Consider the following 23,147-nt stretch of genomic DNA (forward strand, 5'->3'; position numbering starts at 1 on the left):
TTCATCCTGTAACTGACTACACTGAAAGATCTGGGTTTAAGCCATGCCTCCACTTCTAAAATAAACTCTATTTGTTCACATCTACTTGTCTTCTCATATACTCCTGAATAATTTATTCAGAATGGTTGCAACTGTATTGGTAAGTGAAAACATTCAGTAAGTATCTTTTATTCCTTTTTTTTCCTCCAAATTTCAGATTAGGGATCTTTCCAGGTATTATCATGTTTTAATACTGAAATTGTGTGCTAATTTTTGGTTTATGTAGAACTTAAGTATAAAATAATCTGACTTTGGCCACTTGTTAATGATAGACATTTCATTTCCAATTGTTTCTATTAGTATGTTACAGTGTTTTATTTCTTTGAAGATCAATTTTGAAAATGGATGGAAATCATCCATTTCTTTTATCAGTAAACAGTTGCCTTGGATCACATCTAACTTTCCATGATAATTCCCTTTTTCCCTTTGCTATCTCCTTCCTCATCTCTAGTAATCTCTGTGTTTTGTTCTTCTTTCTCTTGTTTTTCCTTAAAAAGTCTTACCAGGAGTTTATCTTAAATTTTTTTGAGATAGGAAGTGGGCGGCAAGCTATAAGGAGATGTTAATTTAAATTATGTTTCTTTTGCCTTTGTTTCTCATTGCTGCGTACATCTTTTTCTCCTCTACTTCACAGCAGAGTCCCCATTCTTCTGTATTTTCAACACCAACTAGATCCACGCCTTGCATATGGGTCCCTAAGAAAGGAAATGGTGAATGGACAGATAGAAGACTGAATCCATATGGAGACGTGTTTCAAGGAACCCGCATGCGTTGAAATGCTACAAAGGCAGTCTTGGCACAATAAAGGACTTTGGGTTTGGCATCTGACAGGAGTGAAAGTCATTCTAAGGACTACCTTTAGGCAATTTACTTACCCTGTTTCCTAACCTGTGAAACAGGAAATGAATTAAGCAGAAAGAGGAAATGAGGCACTGCTCTGGACAATTTCAAATTTCAATACCTGTTGTTTATCGGACACTTCCCACTCTGCTCTCCTGACCCCCATGCCCACACACTCTGCTCCCCATTGTCAGCACCCAGAAATACTTAGCTGTCAAGGCAATGACAGGTACCAGGCTGGCTTTGCTCCCTCGAAGCCGTTCACAAAACCTCCAAGGACCCAGAGTGATGGCACCAGAGACTGGTGAAGTGGACCTTAGTTGAATGAGACCAAGGCAAGTTAGAAAAAGAGGGTTCAGCCAGCCTGAGCCAGAGCAATCTTGGGCAGGCCCATGTACTTTCAGAGAATACCTGACACGGCATAAGCTAGTCCCACCTCTCCGTTCCGTCCCACAGGCGCAGCCTCCTAAAGAGATGGGAAGCTCTTGGGCGACAGAGAATGAAGGGGAGGTGAGCCATGAGAGATTATGGACTCTGAAAAACAATCTAAGGGTTTTGAAGGGGCGGGGAGGTTGGGGGAACCAGGTGGTGGGTATTGGAGAGGGCACGGATTGCATGGAGCACTGGGTGTGGTGCAAAAACAATGAATACTGTTACGCAGAAAATAAATTAAAAAAAGAAAAAAAAGAAAAAAAAAAAAAAGGAAAGAGTGAGTAAACCAACACCACGCTGCCATTGGCCACAATGAGTGTCAATCTTCACCCTCTTCCCAGCCCCCCCCTTCCCTTTTCCCGCCCTTTTCATCAGGCACGTTCTCTGGCGCCCTCTGCAGGCGGTGCTCGGAACTCCAGCCCCGGTGGAGAGGCTTTCGCTGGTGTGGGGGAATATTCGCCTGCCTGGGCGGTTCTGCAAGAGGACGGCCTGTGCAGTCACCAGGACCTGCCCCTACGAAAGCCAGCGGGCGCATAGGGAGGGCCACACAGGAAAAAGCGAGGGCTATGGAGAGCGGGGCTGGAGGGAAGCAGGGGCCAGAAAGTACTGCGAAGGGCCCCGGTTCAGGAAGCTGATTGAAAGAAAACAGAGAAGCAGTGGTAGGGGGCTAAGGACACCGTGCCTGCCTGCTTGGGTCTTAATCTTTGCTTTGCAAATAGCTGTTTGTCTTTAGGACAATTACTTAATGTCTCTCTATGTCTATCCTTTAAAATGGGGATAATGGTAGCGGCCTCCTATGACTGAATAAAGGATAAAACTAGTTAGTATCTGTAAATATCCAGTGTACATTTGGGTCAGTGAAAGTAACGGTTGGCTTTAGAGATGGCCACCAGCAGCACTGGCATCACCTCTTGGGAAATGCATGTCACCGCGCCACTCGAGCCTTAGCGAGTCAGCATCTCCACCGAGGCAGCTGAGAAATGTTTCGACAAGCTGACCATCATAAACTTCGATGATGCATCATGCACTATGCGAAGACCTGGTCTGAGTTTCGGCGGTTTTTAAAGCCACCCAAATGAAAAGTTGGGACACGAATGGAAGGGGAATCACAAAGGGGCAGTCCGGTCGAAGTTACAAATAGGGAATCAAGATCCCCAAGAGGGGAGTGAACTTGCCCAAGGTCTCCCTGCAAGAAACTGTGCCACTCTAAACTCCTCCAGTGCCCCACACCCCCAACTAGGTTTTAGGCAAACTATCCTGTTCCTAATCTGTGAAATGGGTGCAAAAGCCAACCTAACTCCATGGGTGACTGCGAAGATCCCACGAGACTCAAATCAAGTACAAAACACCGCGCGCTGGGAATAGGGGCTGAACTAAAGTGATCAACCACCTTCAGGCCCCAGAACCCGAAATGCAGGTGGTCCCTGGGTCCCCGCTGCGGGTATTTCCCTCGAAGAGGTCCTTGATAAATAAGACTCCCGCAAGTCACAGAGGTTGGAGACTTAGGGAGAAGTTCAGATTCCTGGGCCTCCTGCTTTGGCCTGAGTGAGTGCAGTAGCCTCTGCGCGAGGCTGGTTCTTTTGCTGGGGGCTCCGAGTCCACTACACGGACCACAGGAGCTCTACTGCCCGCTTTGGGCCCTTTTGTCCGCTGGACACACGAAGGTACTAGGTCGGCAGCAGCAGCCAAGTCCCGCCCGGCACGATCCTCGCGCCACCGCCCACCCGCAGGCCGAACGTTAGCCCCGCTGCTCCAGACGCGGGCTCGCACTCCCACCGCGCGGACCCGTCGTGGAGGCAGCCGCGCCAGAGCGGAAATCACCTGCTCCTCCCACTCCTGCCTGCACCCGCCTGCGCCCGCCCAGCTCCCCGCCCGTCCGCAGAGGCGCGGAGGCGGGAGGGCGGGAGAAGACTGCGCAGTCGGCCACGTATCAGGATGCTGGCCCTGGGACAGGGTGCGCACTGCGTGCGTGGGCGAGACCGAGCTGCACCGACAGGCCGCTAGCGCACGCCCGGGCTCATTCCGGGAATCTCCCCCGCCCCGGGCCTCACCCGGGGGATTGGGTCCACTCCCAGCCTCTACCGCCCGCCCCCTCGGTGGCCAGACTCGGCCAATGGGTTCCCGAAGTGGCTGTGTTCCTGGCCAATGAGAGCAGACCGCCCCCTCGCCGCCAGCTGACTGAACGAGCGCGCGGAAAGCTCACTTCCACTTTCCCCGAAGGAAGAGTTCCCGCGGGAAGCCGGCCCAGCCCCATCTTCCCAGCTTTTGCGAATCCCGGGACAGCGGCCACCGACTGCGTGGGCACTCTTGACGCATCTGTGAGTGGTGCTTGGGTCCTCAGTCGGACGTGGAGTTCTTAAAGGGCGGTTGTGAAGAGCACTAGGCAAAGGACCTGGTCCTGAGCCAAGAGGTTTTGGGGATATGGGATAAGCAGCCTCCCATTGTGGGAACCCCCTTTTCAGCCCCCCCCCCCCCAGCCTCAAAGATCAAGACTTTTCTTCCTAGAAAGACACTTGGAGATCAGCTAGGAAGCTGTTTCAGCTACCTGCTGTGTGCCCGGGCATCCTGAGGGGAGAGAATAGGCGGGTGGGGCAGGTCAAATAGCATAACTGCTGCCCAGAGCCACTGAATCATGATCTTTGAGGGTAGGGTCCGATAGCTTCCTTTTTAACAAGCCCAGAGGGGTAATTCACAGAACTCTTCTCAGGCCTGTGTGAGCCTCAGAACTGTTAGGCTTTTCCTTTAGCTGGTTCTTCCCCTGGCTTCCAGTAGCTTCCTCACATGTGTGGACCGACCAATATTCAACTGAGGTTTCAAGGGGCACCCACTTGTAGATCTCCGATTCTGTGTGTAGCTGTAGCTCTTTCCTCTCTAGTAGTCTGCCCCACAAACTCCAGCCACTGAGGCCTCCCATGATCCTGAACTTGTCTTCTCAACTCAAGGAAACTGCCAGTCTTCTGTTTCCCTTCCCTGAGATATGGTCTGGAAATGCTCCCCAGGAGGAAAGCTAGATGTTCATAGGGATTACCTCATTTGATTTCTCTCTCTGAGGGATGGGAGATCACTGTTCTGCACTGCCTGGAATCCAGTGTTTGAAAGTTGTTTCACGTGCCCTGTCATTCCTTTGTTGTTAGTCATTACAAGTGGGGAAGGAAATCCACTTCTTGTTTCTCTGACTTGGCCACTAACAGAAGTGAGTCATAGTTCCTTAGAAGTCATCATGAACTCCATGAAGCCTGAAGAGAACAAGTCATTCACTGCTACAGAAAATGGCCAGAGTCGCAGACCTGAAGATTCAAAGGTATGTCTCCTTTTTAACAACTCAGCATATTCTAACCATAGCACAGTATTAGGATCCTGGTAGAGGATAAGCTGATGAAGAATGGTGGTTAGAAGTCCTTCCTCTGTGTTGTGGAAAGTATATTTGGAAGGTCACATCTCTAAATACTTGTGCAAAACCAGATGATAGTGTATGAATTAGTAGTGCAAAGTGTGCCTTTTTAGACAACAAGATGACTAAAAAACACTGTAGACGCTTGATATCAGAAGGACAGACAGGCCAAAATAATACAGTTACTACATATTGAGAAATTAATGTGTACCTGAAATTATTTTCACAACTTCTTGTGGATTATCTCATTCAACATTTAATAAAACAATACATATTGTCATCATCCCTTTTTCAAAATTGAAGAAACTGAAACCCACCTTTATTAAAGTTGCAAAAATGATGAACTTGATGGTGAGGATTTGAATTCAGGCAGTCAGACTTCAGAGTTGGTTTTTGGCCAACACAAAACATGCAAAATGATAATACTGACTCAAGATACAAACAAGTGTTTTGGAGTGCAGAGAGGAGAATGCCTCATTCACACTCAAGCAGTTTCATCTGAGACAGATCTTACAGGATGATAGAATTTCACCAGGGAAGTGTATCCAGCATGAGGGAATATTTGAGTCAAGTCATACACACATGAAGACATATCTGGAAGCAGTCTAGATAGACTTGATGATACGGAAGAACTCAAGAATGTGGTAACTAATAATGCCGGGAAAATAGTTTGAGGAGATTCCAGTAGGCTTTATTTTAATCAGAACTTTTTTCTCAGGAAAAAAATCTTCTAATTGTGAAATAATGAAACGGGTTCATTGAATTAGAATTAAATGAAATGTAAGATTAATTTCTTCTAATCACTAGCTACATTTCAGGTCCTCAGTAGCCATGTGTGGGTAATGGCCGCCACATTGGACAAACAGGTGTAGAACATTTCCATCACTGAGGAAAGTTCCACGAGACAGTGCTGCACCAGGTTCAGGACGTCTGTGGCCTTGCTATGCCAAGTGTGATCTACACACACCAGCAATACTGATCTTGCCTGAGAGCTTATGACACCTCTCTGATCTGCATTTTAACAAGACCCCAACCCCCGGATGTTTCACAATTTCTCAAATTAAAATTTGAGAAACACTGATCTGAGATACCCTTATAGTTGGATACTCCTTATGGTGAAGTATTTATTTAGCTTATATAGTATTGTTTCAAAAGGGGAAATTTTTAACCCTGTGAGAAAAGAAAAGGGATTCATGGTCCCTGTGTCAGGAAAGTACAGAGAACTGGGCTGAGTTTCAATGCAGCACCACGCGGTTGTTTCAAGGATTCATTTATGTTTCCCATCACTATGCTCTGCTTCTCATGCTGTCTTCTGGCTGGTTTTCTGCGTGGTGACAACAGAACTTGGGTAATTTCAGAGTGCATACCTGCATTCGCTGCCATTTAGATCGTGAGTCCATCCTGGGACGCTGAGAAAAATTCCTTTGGCATGTAACTTTCCACCATTGCTATACCAAACTATGTGGCTCAAGGAGACACTTGAGCAAGCAAGGCCTGTCCCCGAGCTGGCATGAATTCATTTCTGTAGACATTTATAGTTGTAACGAAATGGCAGAGCTGTGCAGTGGATTTTTTTTTAAAGATTTTATTTATTTATTTGACAGACAGAGATCACAAGTAGGCAGAGAGGCAGGCAGAGAGAGAGAGGAGGAAGCAGGCTCCCCGCAGAGCTGAGAGCCTGATGCAGGGCTCGATCCCAGGACCCTGGGATCATGACCTGAGCCGAAGGCAGAGGCTTAACCCACTGAGCCACCCAGGCGCCCTGTGCAGTGGATTTTTGGAAAAGAGAAGCAGTATCCTTTAAGTCCTTACACTCCATGCTTAAGGATTTGGGTTTCGTTCTGTATGTCAAGAAGTGTGTACAGGTTTTATTCTTGAATTTTTAAAGAGGAGATTTTAACTTAAAATTTTGGCTAAATTATTCATCTTGAAATTCCTATGGCTACACTGTTCAGAGTGATAGCCACTAGCCACATGTGGCTATTTAAATTTAACTTCAACTTAATTAAAGTTAAGTAATGAAAATATGTAATATATAAAATACATAATTCAGACCCTCACTCACAGTGAGTGCATCTCACCTGAGTCTGACATCTTGGGTAGGGTAGATATTGTTGGGCATCTCCATCAGTTACCTAAGAATAAATATAAGAAATGACTTATATATCTTTCTGGATAAAAATTATAAGATTTATTGGAAGACAATGAAAAGAGATCTAAATTGATGTTGAACTATAAGATACTTAGGAATAGGAAAGCTCAACATACTTAGGATGTCAGTTCATCTTAAATTCACATATTGATTTAATATAATCTCAATTAGGAGTGTGACAGTGTATTTTTGAGGCACTTAATAAGATGACTAAAAGTTAATGGAAGAACAAAGGACCAATAGCCAAGACATTTATGAGTATAAAGAGTAAAGTGAGGAGAGTGTCCCTATCAGATATGAATGCTTATTATAAGGTTGTACTAATTAAGAGAGTATTTGGCCAGACATAGAAAACTGTAGCACTGGAACAGAGCAGAGAGCATGGAGACAAACCATAAAATATATGAAAATGTCTTTGTATTAGTTTGTCAGATTTGCTGTAACACAGTACCACAAACTGGGTTCCTTAAACATCAGACATTTATTGTCTCATGGCTCTTGAGGTTCAGAGCCCAAGGTCAAGGTGTCAGTATGCTTGTCAGCTTCTGTGAGCTCTGAGGGAATAATCAGAGACCTCTGTCCTTGGCTTGTGGGTGGCCATCTTTCTCATGTGTCTCTTCGTATGGTCTTTCTTTTATGTACATCTGTCTCTCTGTCCCAGTTTCTCCTCTTTGAAAGGACATGAGTCAGAATAGAGTAGGGACCCACCTTACTCCAGTATGAACTCATCTAAACTAACTACAAAAACCCTGTCACATCCTGAGGTAATGGGGGTTAGGAATTCCACACATCAACTTTGGGGCAGGGGGTGCAGAGTTCAGCCTGTACTCTCATATGGTAAAACTGGCAGTTATGATCAGTGGAGAAAGGGTGAACGATTCAATATTAGTGCTGGGAAAATCATTTATCTCTGAAGCAAAAATTTCTAAAAGACTGAAACCTCCATCAGGCCATATACAAAAAATATATATACAAAATATTGTAAATATGTACATACATATGTATAAATGTGTATATATGCATATATACATGTATATACAAAATATTGTAAATATGTAAATATGTAAAAATAATATACAAAATATACCAAAAAAAAAGTTGAGATGAAAGACTAGACTAGAAAAAGCAAGCCTTTACACTTTTTAGAAAAAAAAATAGATTAATTCCATGAAAGTTAATCTTATGACATAGAATGATTAACTTGACAACAGAAAACTAAGGCCTTCTTATCTCGAATGATGCCTAATGAGAATGAAAAAGCAAGCCAGATACTCAGAGTATATGTTTATCATATATAATAAGTAAACAAGTTGTATCTGGAGTATAGAAAGGATTTTCTAAAATCAAAAGGAAAATAGTCCTATAGAAAAATAGGCAAGACGTGAACAGGCAGAAGCACGAAAAGAGGTTTAACTCCATTAGTAATTAAACTAATTAATTAAGATGCCATTTCACATCTGCAAGTTGGCAAACATCGACAGTTGGGCAGTACAGTCTTTTGACGAGGATGCAGATTTAAGGAGATTTTTGCTATCCACTGGGGGAAATGCAAGGTGGTACAACTATTCTGTAAATAGTACGGTGGTATTTAATAAAGGGAAGTATTCAGAGATCCTAAATTGGAGGAGTTTCACTCCTACCCCCGAGTGACATTCTTGCACATGTGTACCAGGCAACATTCAATGATATTCACAGCAGAATGGAACCACTGTTTTTAGTAGAAAAAAACCTGGAAATGACCTAAATGTGCATACACAGTTAATTGTTTCAATGGATTCTATTTAACTGTAGAAGTGAACGTGGGAGGGCACCTGGGTGGCTCAGTCAGTTAAGCCATGGCCTTCGGCTCAGGTCATGATCCCAGGGTCCTGGGATCGAGTCCTGCATCCAGCTCCCAGCTCTGCAGAGAGCCTGTTTCTCCCTGTCCCTCTGCCTCTCTGCCTACTTGTGCTCTTTATTTCTCTGCCAAACAAATGAATAAAATATTTTTTTAAAAAAAGAAGTGAATGTAAGACTCCATTAGTTAGAATTAGTCTCAGAAAAGTAATGAAAGAAATCGCAGAACAAACTTAATAGGATGTCTTTCCATAAAATTAAAACAAGGCACAACCATACGGTGTGGTACTTCTATTTTAACAATATATGTTTATGTACCTAAAGAAATGTAAACAAATTATCAGTTTAAAACAAATTCAGGGGGCGCCTGGGTGGCTCAGTGGCTTAGGCTTCTGCCTTTGGCTCAAGTCATGATCCCAGGGTCCTGGGATCTAGCCCTGCATCAAGCTGCCTTCTCAGTGGGGAGCCTGTTTCTCCCTCTGGCTCTTCTATTCCCCCTGCTTGTACTCTTTCTCTCTCTTTCTCTCTCTCTCTCTCTGTTAGATAAATAAATAAAACAAATTCAGGATGAGTGTCTTTAAGAATGAGAGAGATATATAAGGTAAAAGAGGAGCTTCTTATAAATTGTCATATGCTATTTCGTAATCTGGGACTTAGATACAGAGATGTTTGTCAGGAGATGTCCTATACTGCTTTTGCACGTAACATGTATTGCAAGTTTTTCTAAATGGTATATAAGCATTAAAATAAAGGAAGAAGTTGAGTGTGCTTCACAGAGTGCTAGCCTGGGTGGTTGAGTGGATGGTGACCCTGTTCACAGACTCAGGAAACCCAGCAAGAAGGGAAGGATCGGGAGTAAGGTTTATGACTTCAGTTTGGAAAGTGTTGAGGGTGAAATGCCTCTGATGTATCCAGGGGTGGATGTCAAGGACCAAACACCGTATTAATATCTGAAATTCAAATGAGAGGACACTGCTGCAGATACAGACTTGGAGAGTAAGTAGTAGCTGAAAATGGGAAGGAAAAGAAAGCACCACGAGAGGAAGAAACTCACTGTGCCTGAAACCAGAGCTCATTCAGTAGCACTGGCCTCCCAGATAAACCAAGCCCCTCCATCCCTCCTGAGTTTACTGTCTTCAGCTTTAGTCCTCAGTTCATATAAAGTGGGTCCAAGCCTTTAGAGTCCATAAGAATTCCCATCCAAGATCTACCAAATCCTGTGCTATCATGTTTTTCACTTATGTACTTGGTTTTCATTCCTGTTGCCATCAGATTATCAATGCTTTTTCCCAGACTATTGCCAATGGGTTCTGTGTGTATATGTTTTTGAATACATACATTTATTTGAATATGACCATGTGTATTTTCTTGTATATCTATCCCGCCCTGGGATTTATCAGTCATTTTAGTATATCATGTATTTCCTTAGTGCTGTTTAAAGAAATACAGAGTAGAACTAAACAGATACTTGTTGGGAATTTTTGAAAGGCGATGTTTCAACTGTCCAAGAGGTGCATTAAATAACTCCAGCTTTACTATTAAGTAATACAGATTTTAAAAACAGTCAAACAGTCAAATTAAATGGCATTTGATCTATCAATTGGTAGACATTTAAGATAATAGTACTGAAATCCTTTGGAAGAGTCAGCCATGTGGTCGGTCTTTGGGGGCAGCAAGTGGAGAAGGAGCAGGAGTAATTGATACAATTTCTCTGGAAAGCAGTTTGGCAGCATAGATGTTGTGAAGTACATTGTAACCTTACTCAGTATTTCTACAGCTGGGAAACTGGCCTAGGGAAATATTCTGTTTACAACATTCCGACAAAATGTTTTATGTATTAAAATGTTTGTCATATTTAGAGTAGTAAAAACTGGGAAATAGTCTTACGTATCCAGCAAGAGAAGAATGAATTAGAAATTACTGTACAGTGACATATCCAGTGGCCCCTCAAATTGTTTCAGAGGTTATTTAATGGCATATAATGTCATTAAATACAAATATATTTCATGACATGTCAGTCAGTGGCAGGTTGCTTAGTAAAGAGGAAGTTCATGCAGCATAGCACAATTTAAAGAACATAAGATTTCTGTGTGCTTGTAAAATCATAGAAACAAATAAAACAACATGTAGAATGGTTATCTCTGGTGATAGAGTAATGATTGGTATTTTTTCTCCATTATTCATTATCCATGTTATTATCCACTTCTTCTTCACACTGTCTGTTAGTTTTATAAGTAGAAAAACATGCAACATTATTATTAAAGGTGGTTCTTACTAAGTTCTTGGTCTTTCCTATTTTAAGGATACGGTCTTGACGCAGACGCGTCTTGGCTCACCTGCTGCTCACTCTCTCTCTGACAGTAAAGAACGAAGCAGTCTCGTTAAGCTAAAAAGTGAAGTCAAGCATAAAGCATCTGTGGAAATTCAGAATCCAGACCTGAACACCAGGGAAAAATGTTTTTTTACTTTTTCGTTCAATAAACCCTCCGGGAAATCAGACTTCAGTGTGTTTACAGCACATGGTGAACCCACAGAGAATATCTACTCAGCCCTGAGAGCAAATGACAATTTCAGTAAAAGGATGGAGAAGCATCTTAATAAGAACATCTTTGTTTATGAAAAGAATACGATAGGTGGATATGTAAATTTAGGAATGCCTCTCAAGTGCCTACCTGAAAATGCCCATTTTAATATAACACCTGGTCCAAAAAAGAGTGGCCTGGAAGATGACCAGATATTACGCCAGTGTGAAAATCCGAACATGGAATGCATTCTTTTTCATGTGGCTTCTGCTGGAAGGAGTGTGAAGAAGATTCTCAAGATGAAGGAAATTTACGAAAAAAGAAGTACACTTTGTATCTATGCCTTCAAGGGTGAGACTATCAAAGAAGCTCTACTCAAGGATAGCCGATTTCGTTCCGACCTTGACGAATTTGAATGGGAAGTAAGGGAAGGTCATCAGAAAATTCATGGAAAAGAGTCCCTGGTGGATGAAGTATCTGGAAAAACCTTAGAAATGGACATTTTTAAGAAACATGTCAGTAAAGGTACCCCTAAAAAAATTAAACAGAATGAAAATGCCAATGAAACCAGTCCCAGGAATCAGATACAGTCTGAGATCAAAGAACATGAACCAGAGACAGATGGGGAGACTGAAGATGTAGAGGCCAACAGAGAAAAAATCGTCCCACCTCAGAATCTAGCACATGATATTGCAGGTAAAAAACGACGCACAATTGCCAGGATTAGGAGTTATTATAGTAATAGTTTAAACAGAAGACACGGGAAGAATAACTCAAGACATAGGCAAAGGCCTCATGTGGTTATGCAGCATGTTATTAAGCTAGCTATCCCGAGGACAGCAACTGACCTCTGGCTAAAGAATTGCCAATCGTTGGACAAAAGTATAATGGATCAATACCCAAATTTGAAGGAGGAAGCACTTTGGATGAGAAAGTATTTTCAGGATGAACAGAAGAGAACCAAACTGACAAGCTTTCAACAGTTCAACGTATATAAAAAGTATTTTGGAAAAGTGACTGAAAATTCTACTTCAGTTGCAACCTGTGAAGATCTTCTCCATCTTAGTGAGTCAGTTGGGTTCATGACATGGGACAATAATGGAATCACAGGGAATGCTACTTGCTTTGTCTTCAATCATGGTTATATTTTCACCTGTCGGCATGTAATACATTTTATGGTGGGAGTAGGCACAGATCCAAGGTTTTGGCCAGATATAATAAGCAAATGTGCAAAGGTATCTTTTAAATATAAAAGGTTCCACCCTAACAGTGTTGATTGGTATAACTTTGAGCCATGGTTTGAAGTGTCTGATGGTCCTCTAGATTATGCCATTATAAAGCTAAGCAAAAATGGAAATGGATTTCCTCCAGGCCTGTTTAGACGAATTTCCTCTCCACCACCTAGTGGTTTGATTTATATAATTGGTCACCCAGAAGGCCAGGTCAAGAAAATAGATGGCTGTGCTGTGGTTCCTGTAAATCAGCGGTTAGAGAGGTACCCAGAACAGCATCGAGATGAGGTGGTAGCACCCCATGCTGCCACTTACAATGCTTTCTCTATGTTCACACAAAGAAGTTTCCTAACAGAAGTCTGTAACACTGACACACTTAGCTATGATACCTGTTTTTCCAGTGGGTCCTCTGGCTCCCCAGTGTTTAATACATCTGGTGAATTAGTTGCTATGCACACTGTTGGGCATTTTTATTCTCATGGAGGTAGAGACTATGCCATTATTGAATTTGGCTATTCTATTAATTCAATTCTTTGTGATGTTAAACAGAAGAATGAGAGGTTGTATAAATTATTAATCGAAGAGAACAACGAGAACCATAGTGAAAACGATAACAAACAAGAGTTGTTTCAGTCTCATCAGACTGTACCCATGGAACACTAGGAAAAAAAATGTTTTATTCAAGAAAATATGCCAATAGCTTAGAGTATTGGGGGCTGTTTCCTTAAAGTGTAATGAATATTCTTTTTCTTTTTATTTTTTTTAAATTTTTCAGAGAGCACAAGCAGGGGGAGTTGGAGGCAGAGAAAGAAGCAGGCTCCTTGCTGAGCAAGTGTCACATATACCCTGATGTGTATTGTTAACCTGAGCAGCATTGCTAACAATAGCCAAACTATGGTAAAAGCCCGTGTGCATCAGCTGATGAATGGAAGATGTGGGTGCACCTGGGTGGCTCAGTTGGTTAAGCAACTGCCTTCTGCTCTGGTCATGATCCCCGAGTTCCAGGATCGTGTCCAACATCTGGCTCCCAGCTCCATATGGAGTCTGCTTCTCCCTCTGATCTTCTCTTCCCTCAAGCTCTCTCTCACTGTCTCTCTCTCAAATAAATAAAATCTTAAAAAAAAAAAAAACAGAAATGAAAGATGTGGTATATATTTGCAGTGGAATATTACTCAGCCATCAAAATAATGAAATCTTGCCATTTTTAACAATGTGGATGGAGCTAAAGTGTATTATGCTAAGCAAAATGAGTCTGAGAACGACAAATACCATGATTTTATTCATGTGGAATTTAAGAAACAAAGCACATGGACGTATGGGGAAGGGGGAAAAATAAGAAGAGAGAGGGAAACAAACCATAAGAATAAACTGAGGGTTGATGGCGGGAGATGGGTGGGGGATGGGCTAAATGGGTGATGAATATTGAGGAGGGCACTTGTCTTGTTGAGCACTGGGTGCTGTATGTATGTGATGAATCACTAGACTCTACTGAAATTAATATCACATTATATGTTAACTAGAATTTAAATAGAAATTTGAAGAAAATAAATATCTCTAATTTGCAACTAAGATTGTAAGTCAGATTCTTTAAAATAGATGCACTTGCCTCTTATTGGGAGATAGAAATAAGATGGAGACCATCTTTTCTCTCTGGCAAACAATGTCATAGAGAAATGAGTGTCTAAAGAGGGTAGTGTTGGCCACCATTAAGTGTCAGTGTCCAGTCCTCAGCTTTATGTGTATTGAAGAGTGATTGCAGGCAGTAGCAGCAGCCAAAATATCCGTATTGCAATGTCTGGTCATTTACTTTGATAGTGTGGAGAGGCATTTTTAACAGCTTCCTCATTCACCTTCCTGATCCCTGGTTTCCAACTAAGAGGGTGAATTCTTGAACTCCATTCCAGCGCTGGCCCTTTGAATCCCTCCCACTGCTTTTGTCATTCTAGAGATGTTCTAAGGATGCCTGGGGGGCTCACTGGTATAAGCATCCAACTCTTAGTTTCATTGGCTCCAGTCAGGATCTCATGGGTTAGGGGATTGAGCCCCATGCCAGGTTCTGTGCTCAGCTTGAAACATTCTCTCCCTCTGTCCCTCCCTGCCCTCACAAATAACTACATCTTTTTTATAAAGTGTTCTAGCAATTAATCCCTTCAGTTGAAACTCTTTTACCCGCACAGATCTCTGATACACTCTTCCTACCAACTAGCCTTTGATTGTCCAAATATGTGATCGCCTCTCAGTTGTGCCAATGCCATAGATCTCAGAGAAATTGTTGGTTCAGAAACTCTATATCTGTATGTGTGTTAGAAAGGTACAGGAACAACTGCTAAATTTCAAAATAAAAATAGAATGAGGTTATTTCTCACATGGTAGTCTAAAGATACAGCCCTCTGTGGTTGTGGGAGTTTCAGGGTGTGATGGCATTAGGTTTTCTCTGTCAGGTCAAAGATGGCCACTAAACCTCTGGCTAACATACCTACACAACAGCCAGGAGTAGAACGAAAATGTACAAAAAGGGAGTGTACCTCTTCTTAAGATCACCATCTAGAAAATGCATATATCACAGCTGCTGGTAACCATTGTCTACAACATGGTTATGTAGCTCACTTAGCTGAGAGTTGGGCTTTGAAATGTAGTGTTTTTCTGGATGACCAGATAGATGCCCAGCCTTAAATTTTCTTGCTTTGGAATAAAGGAAAAATGGATTTTGGATGAACTATCATGTCAACCCACTCATCTAGCCTCTCTGGTATCTATATACACTCTTCTCTCCACTTACAAAGCATACTTCCCCACCCCCAAGATAGTCCAGAATTCTGGGTGACGTGCATGTCTTCCCTTCATGTTTGGATGCAGCTTCTCATAGCTCAGAGATAAATCTGCCTGTTCCCTTTCGCCCTACTCACACACCCAATAGACTGTGGCAGAGTATGGCCAAAATCCAACCTCTTAAAGTAAAATTTCAATTCAGAAAAGAAATTGGAAAACACAACTGTTACTGTCCTGTAGCAGAGATCAAATTCTCTTGGGCAGAAAGTGCAGGGTGCCCAGCTCTGGCAGGGAGCACAATTTTAGGTCACTGCAATTGTTGGTCACTGCTCATGGCAGTTGGAATTGCCTTGACCTTTGTCCTTCAAAACCTCGGATTTTGTCCTTCAGGTTGTTCTTTTCTATTGTCTTCTGTGGCCATTTCTTTTTCTTCTGTAAAGTTCAGTTATAATAATTTAGGACTTATGTATAGTAAAATACATCACTTTTGGTATATAAGTCTATGAATTCTGACATATACATATACTGGAGTAATTACTACCACAATCAAAAAGTTAAGCAGCTTTTTTTAAAAAACATAGTACAAGTTTCCAGAAATTTAAAGATAATTTCAGTCAGTGTATAGCTTTCCCTAACTTTTAGGAGCAATCTGGAACATGTTCCATGGTGAGGTGATAAGTTTGCTCTTAATTTTCATTTATTTTACGTCTGGAACATTCAAATCAGAGTCCAGTCTATACATTACATTTGGTCCATAGGAGTCTCTTCAGTCCCTTTTAATGTATAAATTCCCCCTTTATCTTTTCCTGACATGTATTTATTGAGTAAAGTGGATCGTACTTGTCCTGTAGAATATTCCACATTCTGCACCTTGCAATTCCATCCTCGTGGTGTCATTTAATGTATAGTTGGAGTCCCTGTATTTCCAGTAAGTGGTGATTAAATCTAGAGGCTCAATTATATTCAGTTTGGACTTTTTGCCAAGGATACTTCCTAGGTGATTCTAAGGAAAGTCTGGCCTTACATTTACTGTGGGCCAATATCTGGTCCTCATATCCCTTAGCATCATGAGATTCAGGATAACTCCCACTAGCTTTCTAAAACTGAGCACTGACCAGAAACTGACCAGGAACTGACCAGAAATCATTTCCCATCCTCATTCATCAGCCTTTAAAATGCACTCCTACAAAATGGCCTGGTTGTGGATGGCAAAGTTTAGCAACTCTTGAAAATTCTCTTTGTAAAAAACTTTTTCCCATGCCTTTTGCTAGTCACCCTCAGATCATAGTAAGTTTAATTCTCGTGTGAAGGTTAATGTTATTATCAACTTGACTCAGCCACAAGGTGACCAGATACTTGGTCAAATATTATTCTAGGTGTTTCTGGGAGGGTATTTTTTTTTTTTTAATGAGATTAACATTTAAATTGGTAGACTGAAGAAAGCAGTTTGCTCTCCCTAATGTGGGAGGGCCTCATCTAGTCAGTTGAAAGCCTGAATAGAACAGATTTATTTGGGAGACCCCCACGTAACAAGGTATGCTTCCTGTATGGCTGTCTTTGAATTGGGACATTGACTTTTTCCTGCCTTTGTACTTGAACTGAAACATTGGCTCTTTTTGGGTCTCAAGCTTGCCTGGTTCTTAGACCTTCAGACTCAAATTAGAACTTCACCAGCAGCTTTTCTGGGATTCCATTTTGCTAACTCACCTAAAAGATCCTGGAACTTTCCAGCATCCATAAGCGCATGAATCAACTGCCTATAATAAATCATATTATTTTATATATGTTTATGGATTCTGTTCCTCTGAAGAACCCTAATACATATGGGAGCAGGACCTCTACAGTGAGACATAGGCCATGAAGGAAACGTCATCTTTCTCTTACCCAGAAGACAAAAGAGAAGCAGCGAAGAGAATGTGTCATTCAAGTTTAGGGGCTGCTATTTTCCATGTCTTCGAAGCCTCCCAAGTACCATAACACCAAGTCTATGAAACTTCCCTATCCTTTGTAAATGAATGTCTTTAATTTCACAAACAGGAGAGGGCAATCTGTATATGCGGTTGCCACTGGAATTCAGTAACATAAAAATATCAATCTCAGAGTTCTAGTAAAGATGAGATAGATATTTCAGACCAACTCTCCCACGCCCCCCTCACACACAGAGAGGCACACTGAACAAGAAAAATCCAGACTTAAAATAGGAAATGCCTGTGTGAAGGCATCAAAGCTGTAGCCAACGAAGCTACCAAAGCAGTATTCTACTGAAGTCCAGGACCAATATCCCAGTGAGGAGGGAAGCCCAAACAGGTCAGTTCTGTAGTTTGTACTGATTTTACCTTAGAGGCACCTGCCAGTTCTGGAGATGACTGGGAGGCTGAGAAGCTGACCAGACATTTGAAGACAATCATGAAGCTGAGAAGGCACAAGAATTAGAGCTTAAGTCCTATCAAGTAGTAGGGGTTCTGGTAAACACAGGATTTGGAATGCAAAGTGTTGCATTCATAAATAAAAATGTTCCAGATGTTGTCTCAGCCTTCACAGGGATACAAGTCAGTTTGAAATCACCTCAGTCCATATTAGGTTAAGGTGACTGGAGATTACTAGGGATGCCAGTCCAGCCATCGCCCAGAATGAATTGTAAAGTCTCTTTGGAGGAAGGTTATATCATCCTGAGTCTTGTATTTTTTTCAAGACAAAATATGCTATGTAAAAATGAAATCTTGAACTTCTAAAGAGAAGGAAAGGGACTTATATTGGTGACATAGATTAAGAAAGATGGCCAAGATGTAGACTTGATGAAAGGAATGTGACCATATTCTTCTATCCAATACTAACATGAGAAATGTATTAGGATTATTTACTTATACACCAATTGAAGGGCCCAACGTGTTTATTTGAGAGACAGACCTTCTTTCTTAATTATTATCTGAATAATGGGGAGTTAAGTTCTATTCTAAGCATTTGACTCATCCTTTCTCTACCAGACCACCATGGGGACTGACATTTCCTGTTTGGTATTTACTGAAATTGAAAGAAGGAATAATGCAACAAAGGGTTACGTGTAACTAACCAAACGGATATCTTTAGACATGTCCACAAAGCTGTGAGACCTCTTGTCAAATCCTGGGAGCCCACAATGCCTCTTGCTACACCACACACGTAAGGATTTCAGATCTTATCCTGTTGCTGTAATTAAATGTCTAATAAAAATTGTCACAGGAGCTCCAGTTGGGGGAATCAGATCCTCAAATGTATGTTTTTAAATAGCATGCAAAGGAAGTCTGCCTCTCTCAGTGGCAATCCTGGGAGGCAAAGCATATGGTACCGCTGAACTTGCCTGCCACTTGATCCTGCCCCATCCCTTTGAACCAAAGGTGGGTCCAACCAGCCCAGACAAGAGGTGGTTCTAAGTTCTTATAGTAAGATGCGTTTTCCACCGAAATTTTCGGTAAAGCTTATCACTAGGATGTGCAGGAGTCAGATGCAGAGACCCTGGGACTTTGCCACAACAAGCACATCTAAACTTGGGATATAGAGCTCAAGTGTCCCCCCTGGGTGCTGGCATCCCTGAAGCCCTCTCTATGCCACCACTGCCTTTCCTCATTTCTGTGTTACAGCACACCAGTTGTAACTCTCTTTTTACCTTTTTCAGGTACTAGATTGTAACTTATTTGATGATTAGGACAATGTTACATTCTTCTTTGTATCCCCAGTGCTAAGTCTTTAGCAAACACTTAAAGTTCTAGTAACTCCAAAAAGAGTGGATACACTTTTAAATTTTTTTTAATTATTATTATTTGGATACACTTTTTAAAAAGAATCTAGATTTATAGTTCTTAGACACAGGTCAATAAGAAATGAGTAAAGGCTACCTTATAGCATATTCACGGGACCTCTACCGCAACAGGTAATTGTTGTAGAACAACACAAATCAGTTAAAGATGAGGTCCCAAGGGTTGGCTCCTCCTGCTCTTCAGTCTTTGCTGCTTAGTCCTCCCAGGCTTCACCCAACCCTGCAAAGGACAGCTAAGATGAGGATATGGGAGGCTGGTCCACACCTCCCTGTTGAGAAGACTTGCTAATCTACCTTCACAGAACGCTAGCTTTGGCCGGGGTTTTCTTTTCTTTTCTTTTCTTTTTTTTCTTGTAGATTGTGAAAGTCAGTTATACAATTGAAGTAGAACTAAAAAAAAAAAAAAAAAAAAACCTTCAAAATGAAATCTGACCAGAGATTCTTCTGGTCAGTCTCATGATGTTGTGCAATCACTTGGCCAACTGCCAGTGAAGGAGGAAAGGCTGGCCACAGAAATTAACTGGCAGGCTTCCAGAAACAAAGTGGCTGCGATCGGAATTACCGTGTGCTTTTGCTGTTGTTGCTGCTATGAAAAGACCTGAGAAGAAACCCAAGGTTGAGGAACCAAACTTCCAAATATGTTATATCTTGATTAACAAAAGAAAACTATGTAACAAAATATATTTTAAAATCCTGCCTGCTCCCTCCTTTTCAGGGCCAGAAATTCCTGGGCCTAAAATAACAACAACAACAAAACCAGATAGCTTAGCCCCACGCCAAGAATCCCTTTACATGTTTACGATAAATCCAGGGTATCATGATGGAGAAAAGGGCACTTGACTCTCAGCAAGGTGAAGTCGATCGATGCTAAACTGGAGAGGCAGCAACGCAGCCCCAGCAGGCCAAGCCAACCTCAGTTCTGGCACATTTAGGCCAACAGCCGGATCTAGAAGGACCACTTGAGCGGGAGCGTCCAGACCGTAGCTTCTCAGCTTTCTGCAAAAGTCTCTGGCTTGCCCAGCTCGCAGCGAAGGAAGAACCGTTTCCCGCCCCAGGGAAGGGGGAAGGGAGGGTTGGGCAAACCACCTCCCTATTGTGCTGCTATTGGGCAGGAAGGATGTCAATCCTCGCCCTGGCTCCGCCCCCTTCCCTTTCTCTCAGGTTCGTCCTCTCGCGCCCCCTACAGGCGGCGCCCGGACTTCGCTCCTAGTGAAGAAACGCCCTCGCCGGGCGGGGTTATTAGAGGCTCAGCTCCCGGGGCAGGGACTTTCCAAAAAGGCGGGGCTGCAGGCGCTCATCTCTGGCCCCGCAGCTCCGGGTTTAACAGCGCTGCGGGCGCCGCGGGAGGATTCTGGAGGGACAGAAGGGGACGGCGGAACGAGAGGACAGCGGGGCGAAGGGCGGAGTCGCGGTGGGGTCCCGGAAACCCAGCGAGCAACGGAAAGGAAGCACAACTGACTTGAAGTTTCAACTTGCTGAGGATCCCAGGACCCTGGGATCATAACGTGAGCTGAAGGCAGACGCTTAACGGGCTGAGCCACCCAGCTGCCCCAAGATCTGCACTTTTAAAAGCCTGCCCTAAATATTTCTTATAGACACTAAAGTTGGGGAATCGCTCATCTAGGCCAACCTCTTTGGTTTGCAAATGAAGGAACTAAGAGGGGCCCGAAGTCTTTGCAGCGTCCTAAAAGGCTGTAAGGCTCTAAGACTAAAATCCTAGGGTACATCTGTCTTTCCCTTCAACTAGCAAATTTAATCTAGCAAACATAGATTAGGGGTTCCTAATCTATGAAATGGAGACAAAGTCACACCCACCGCCCAAACGGTGAATGTGAAGATTAAATGAGACTCAGGTGTGTCAAACGCAACCCCAATGAGCCACAGGTGATGAATGAAGGTTCCCATCCTACCCCGTCCGGTTTTCGGAGGTGCAAAGGACGGTCCCCGCCGGGAAGCCCTTAAGTAAAACAGCGCACCTTGGAAGTGCGAGTCTCAGGAGGGGTACTGAGGATGGTGGTTAAGGAACGTCCATCCCTGGAGCTCAGGCCCGCCCAGCCAAGACTGGCGGCGGGTTTCTGCGTGGTTCTTTAGGAGGAAGGACGGAGGGCACTCCAGCACGCGTCTCCTGCGCGTACCCAGCGCTCAGGAGCTCTGGCCTCTGGCCACGACTGCGCGGACTGCGACGGATACCGCTCTTCCCGGAGAAAGGATGAGCCCCGTGTGCAGGCAGCCTCCCCCTTGGAGTCTCAGCAATTAGGGCGGTGCACGCACCCTCCTAAAAGTCTAAGCAGATCCCCCCACCCCTACCCCCATGAGGGCGTTACCTCCTCAGGTGTTATGCCCTCCAGATATTGGGGGTATCTGGAGTCTTAGGATCTGGCTCTGAATTTAGGAATCCAGGTCGCTCAACACTTTGACCTCAAGGTGAAATTAACATCACCTTGTCCTGCTGGTGGAAGAGTAATTTGGTACATTCTTTCTGTATTAGTAATTTAGCAATATTCCCCGAACCTAGAAATCATGTTCACTTTTGACACAGTGCACAGCCTTGCAGACAGGTATATACCAAGCAGAATTATACGATAGTCATAAAAAAAAAGAAACATGAAAACGCCTATCATTTATGGAGTATTTGTGTATTTGGTGTATTTGGACCCTCATTCCATCTACTGCCTCACTGAAACCTCCCCACATTATGAAGTAGTACTAGCAGGTGCATGTTATTAAACTGGCGGTAGCAGAAGTCAAAGAGAGGCAAACAGAAAGATCCAGTGGTGCCCAAGGTCAAGCCAGGCAAGTTTTCATTCTGTGCACATTCCCCTGGCTGAAGCAAATCAGGTGGTTAAGTCTGACATTAATGAGGTGGGAGGAACTGTGAAGTCAAGGCAAGTCAAGGCAAAAGGTATATGTACAGGGCAGGGTGGAGATTTGAGAACAATTTCTCACATTCATCATCAGGTTCTTCCAGTTCTCCGGACTTTCCAAAATCAGAGAAACAGAATTAGGGTTTTCCTAATTCCCAGAAAATCAAAATAAATGTTTTCTAAGGCAAAATTACATAAAACTTCACAAAACTTTAAGCAGCAGACATGTATAGTATGTCCTGGGAAAGTACTGTGCTTAGAACTAGATTGTATAAACTGCTCTGGATCCATGAATATGAGAAACATATTCATTCAACTCTGTATCCCTAATATCCAGTACATTCTCTGGAAGCAGGAAGCAACATGTGTTTTAAATGAATGAAACCATGTTGGAGATTCTATTATGTGTGTACCTTTTCCTCCTTCCTAATGGCAGGACTGTTCTCAACATTCACCCTCTATAGAATCCAGCACTTGGTCTTGTAAATTGTAACTGCACATCTATGTGTTGAAGAAAGGATTGCGTAAATGAAAAAATATGTAGGAAGAGGTGAGCGGCTGTGCCTTTCGCTGTTAAAAATTAAAGGCAGCCATAGAAGCCTTTCAATACAAGGAGTTAGATGGCCTTAGCTTCAGATGGTAGTTTAAATCCTGGCAAGAATGTTTCTGGGCAAATACTTGCAAAACTTTTGATTTGTGACTCAGGGCAGATGACCACACCTTCCCCACAGGGTCATTGAGAGTATTAAATAAAGCAGGCACACCCCGGGCAGTGACTCCTTCCACCCGCAGATGTAAGGGTTAGCGCATCCGTGAAAGCAAACAGCCTGGCTGGCCATTGCCAAGGAATCCCCTGCCCCTCTCTCCATTTATAAATGACTATAAAAAGTAATTACAATAAAATGTTATATACCACCACCAATTTATTTTAACTTGATCACATATCTTGATTTATGAAACAGGCATTTATTTATAGCGCTTTCAGTGATTAAGAATGAGTTATAATAGGCAACCAAAAAAGAAACTTGTGTCAAGTATGATGAACCTGTAATTTTTATTTACATTTTTGAGTTTTGTTTGTTTTTTACAGAGGAGGAATGGCTTTTAAGATAAATTCTGAAGTAAAAATGGAAAACAAGATATCTTCATGTATAATCTTGTATAACCATGTATAATCTTTTCCTACAAGAAGGCTTTGCACAAAAATTAACCTCAAAAATTAGGTGCAGGGGCACCTGATGACTCAGTCCGTTAGGCATTTGACTCTTGGTTTCTGC

General features: G+C 42.6%; 1 protein-coding gene and 1 long non-coding RNA gene across 3 annotated transcripts; one reads left to right on the forward strand and one right to left on the reverse strand.

Moving 5' to 3' along the window:
- The first annotated feature begins 3,218 nt into the window (after positions 1-3,218).
- Positions 3,219-13,448, forward strand: FAM111B (FAM111 trypsin like peptidase B). Of its 2 annotated transcripts, none has more exons than XM_004777630.3 (3): positions 3,219-3,629; positions 4,516-4,612; positions 10,993-13,448. In XM_004777630.3, the coding sequence occupies exons 2-3, from the start codon at positions 4,532-4,534 to the stop codon at positions 13,105-13,107; spliced, it is 2,196 nt and encodes a 731-aa protein (XP_004777687.2). In that variant the 5' UTR covers positions 3,219-3,629; positions 4,516-4,531; the 3' UTR covers positions 13,108-13,448. The 2 variants fall into 2 exon arrangements, with proteins under 2 accessions (XP_004777687.2, XP_004777685.2); XM_004777628.3 differs by having other exon boundaries at positions 3,221-3,629; positions 4,446-4,612.
- Positions 13,449-19,014: 5,566 nt separating this feature from the next.
- LOC123388662 lies at positions 19,015-20,083 on the reverse strand. Its single transcript, XR_006603141.1, has 3 exons — positions 19,799-20,083; positions 19,421-19,604; positions 19,015-19,226 (listed from the first exon to the last, which is right to left on the reverse strand). It is a non-coding gene; the product is annotated as an uncharacterized LOC123388662 (long non-coding RNA).
- Between the last annotated feature and the right edge of the window lie 3,064 nt (positions 20,084-23,147).

The sequence above is a fragment of the Mustela putorius genome, unplaced genomic scaffold, assembly GCF_011764305.1.
Source record: "Mustela putorius furo isolate JIRA1106 unplaced genomic scaffold, ASM1176430v1.1 tig00000127_pilon_pilon_pilon, whole genome shotgun sequence".
In the NCBI taxonomy this organism is placed as follows: Eukaryota; Metazoa; Chordata; class Mammalia; order Carnivora; family Mustelidae; genus Mustela; species Mustela putorius.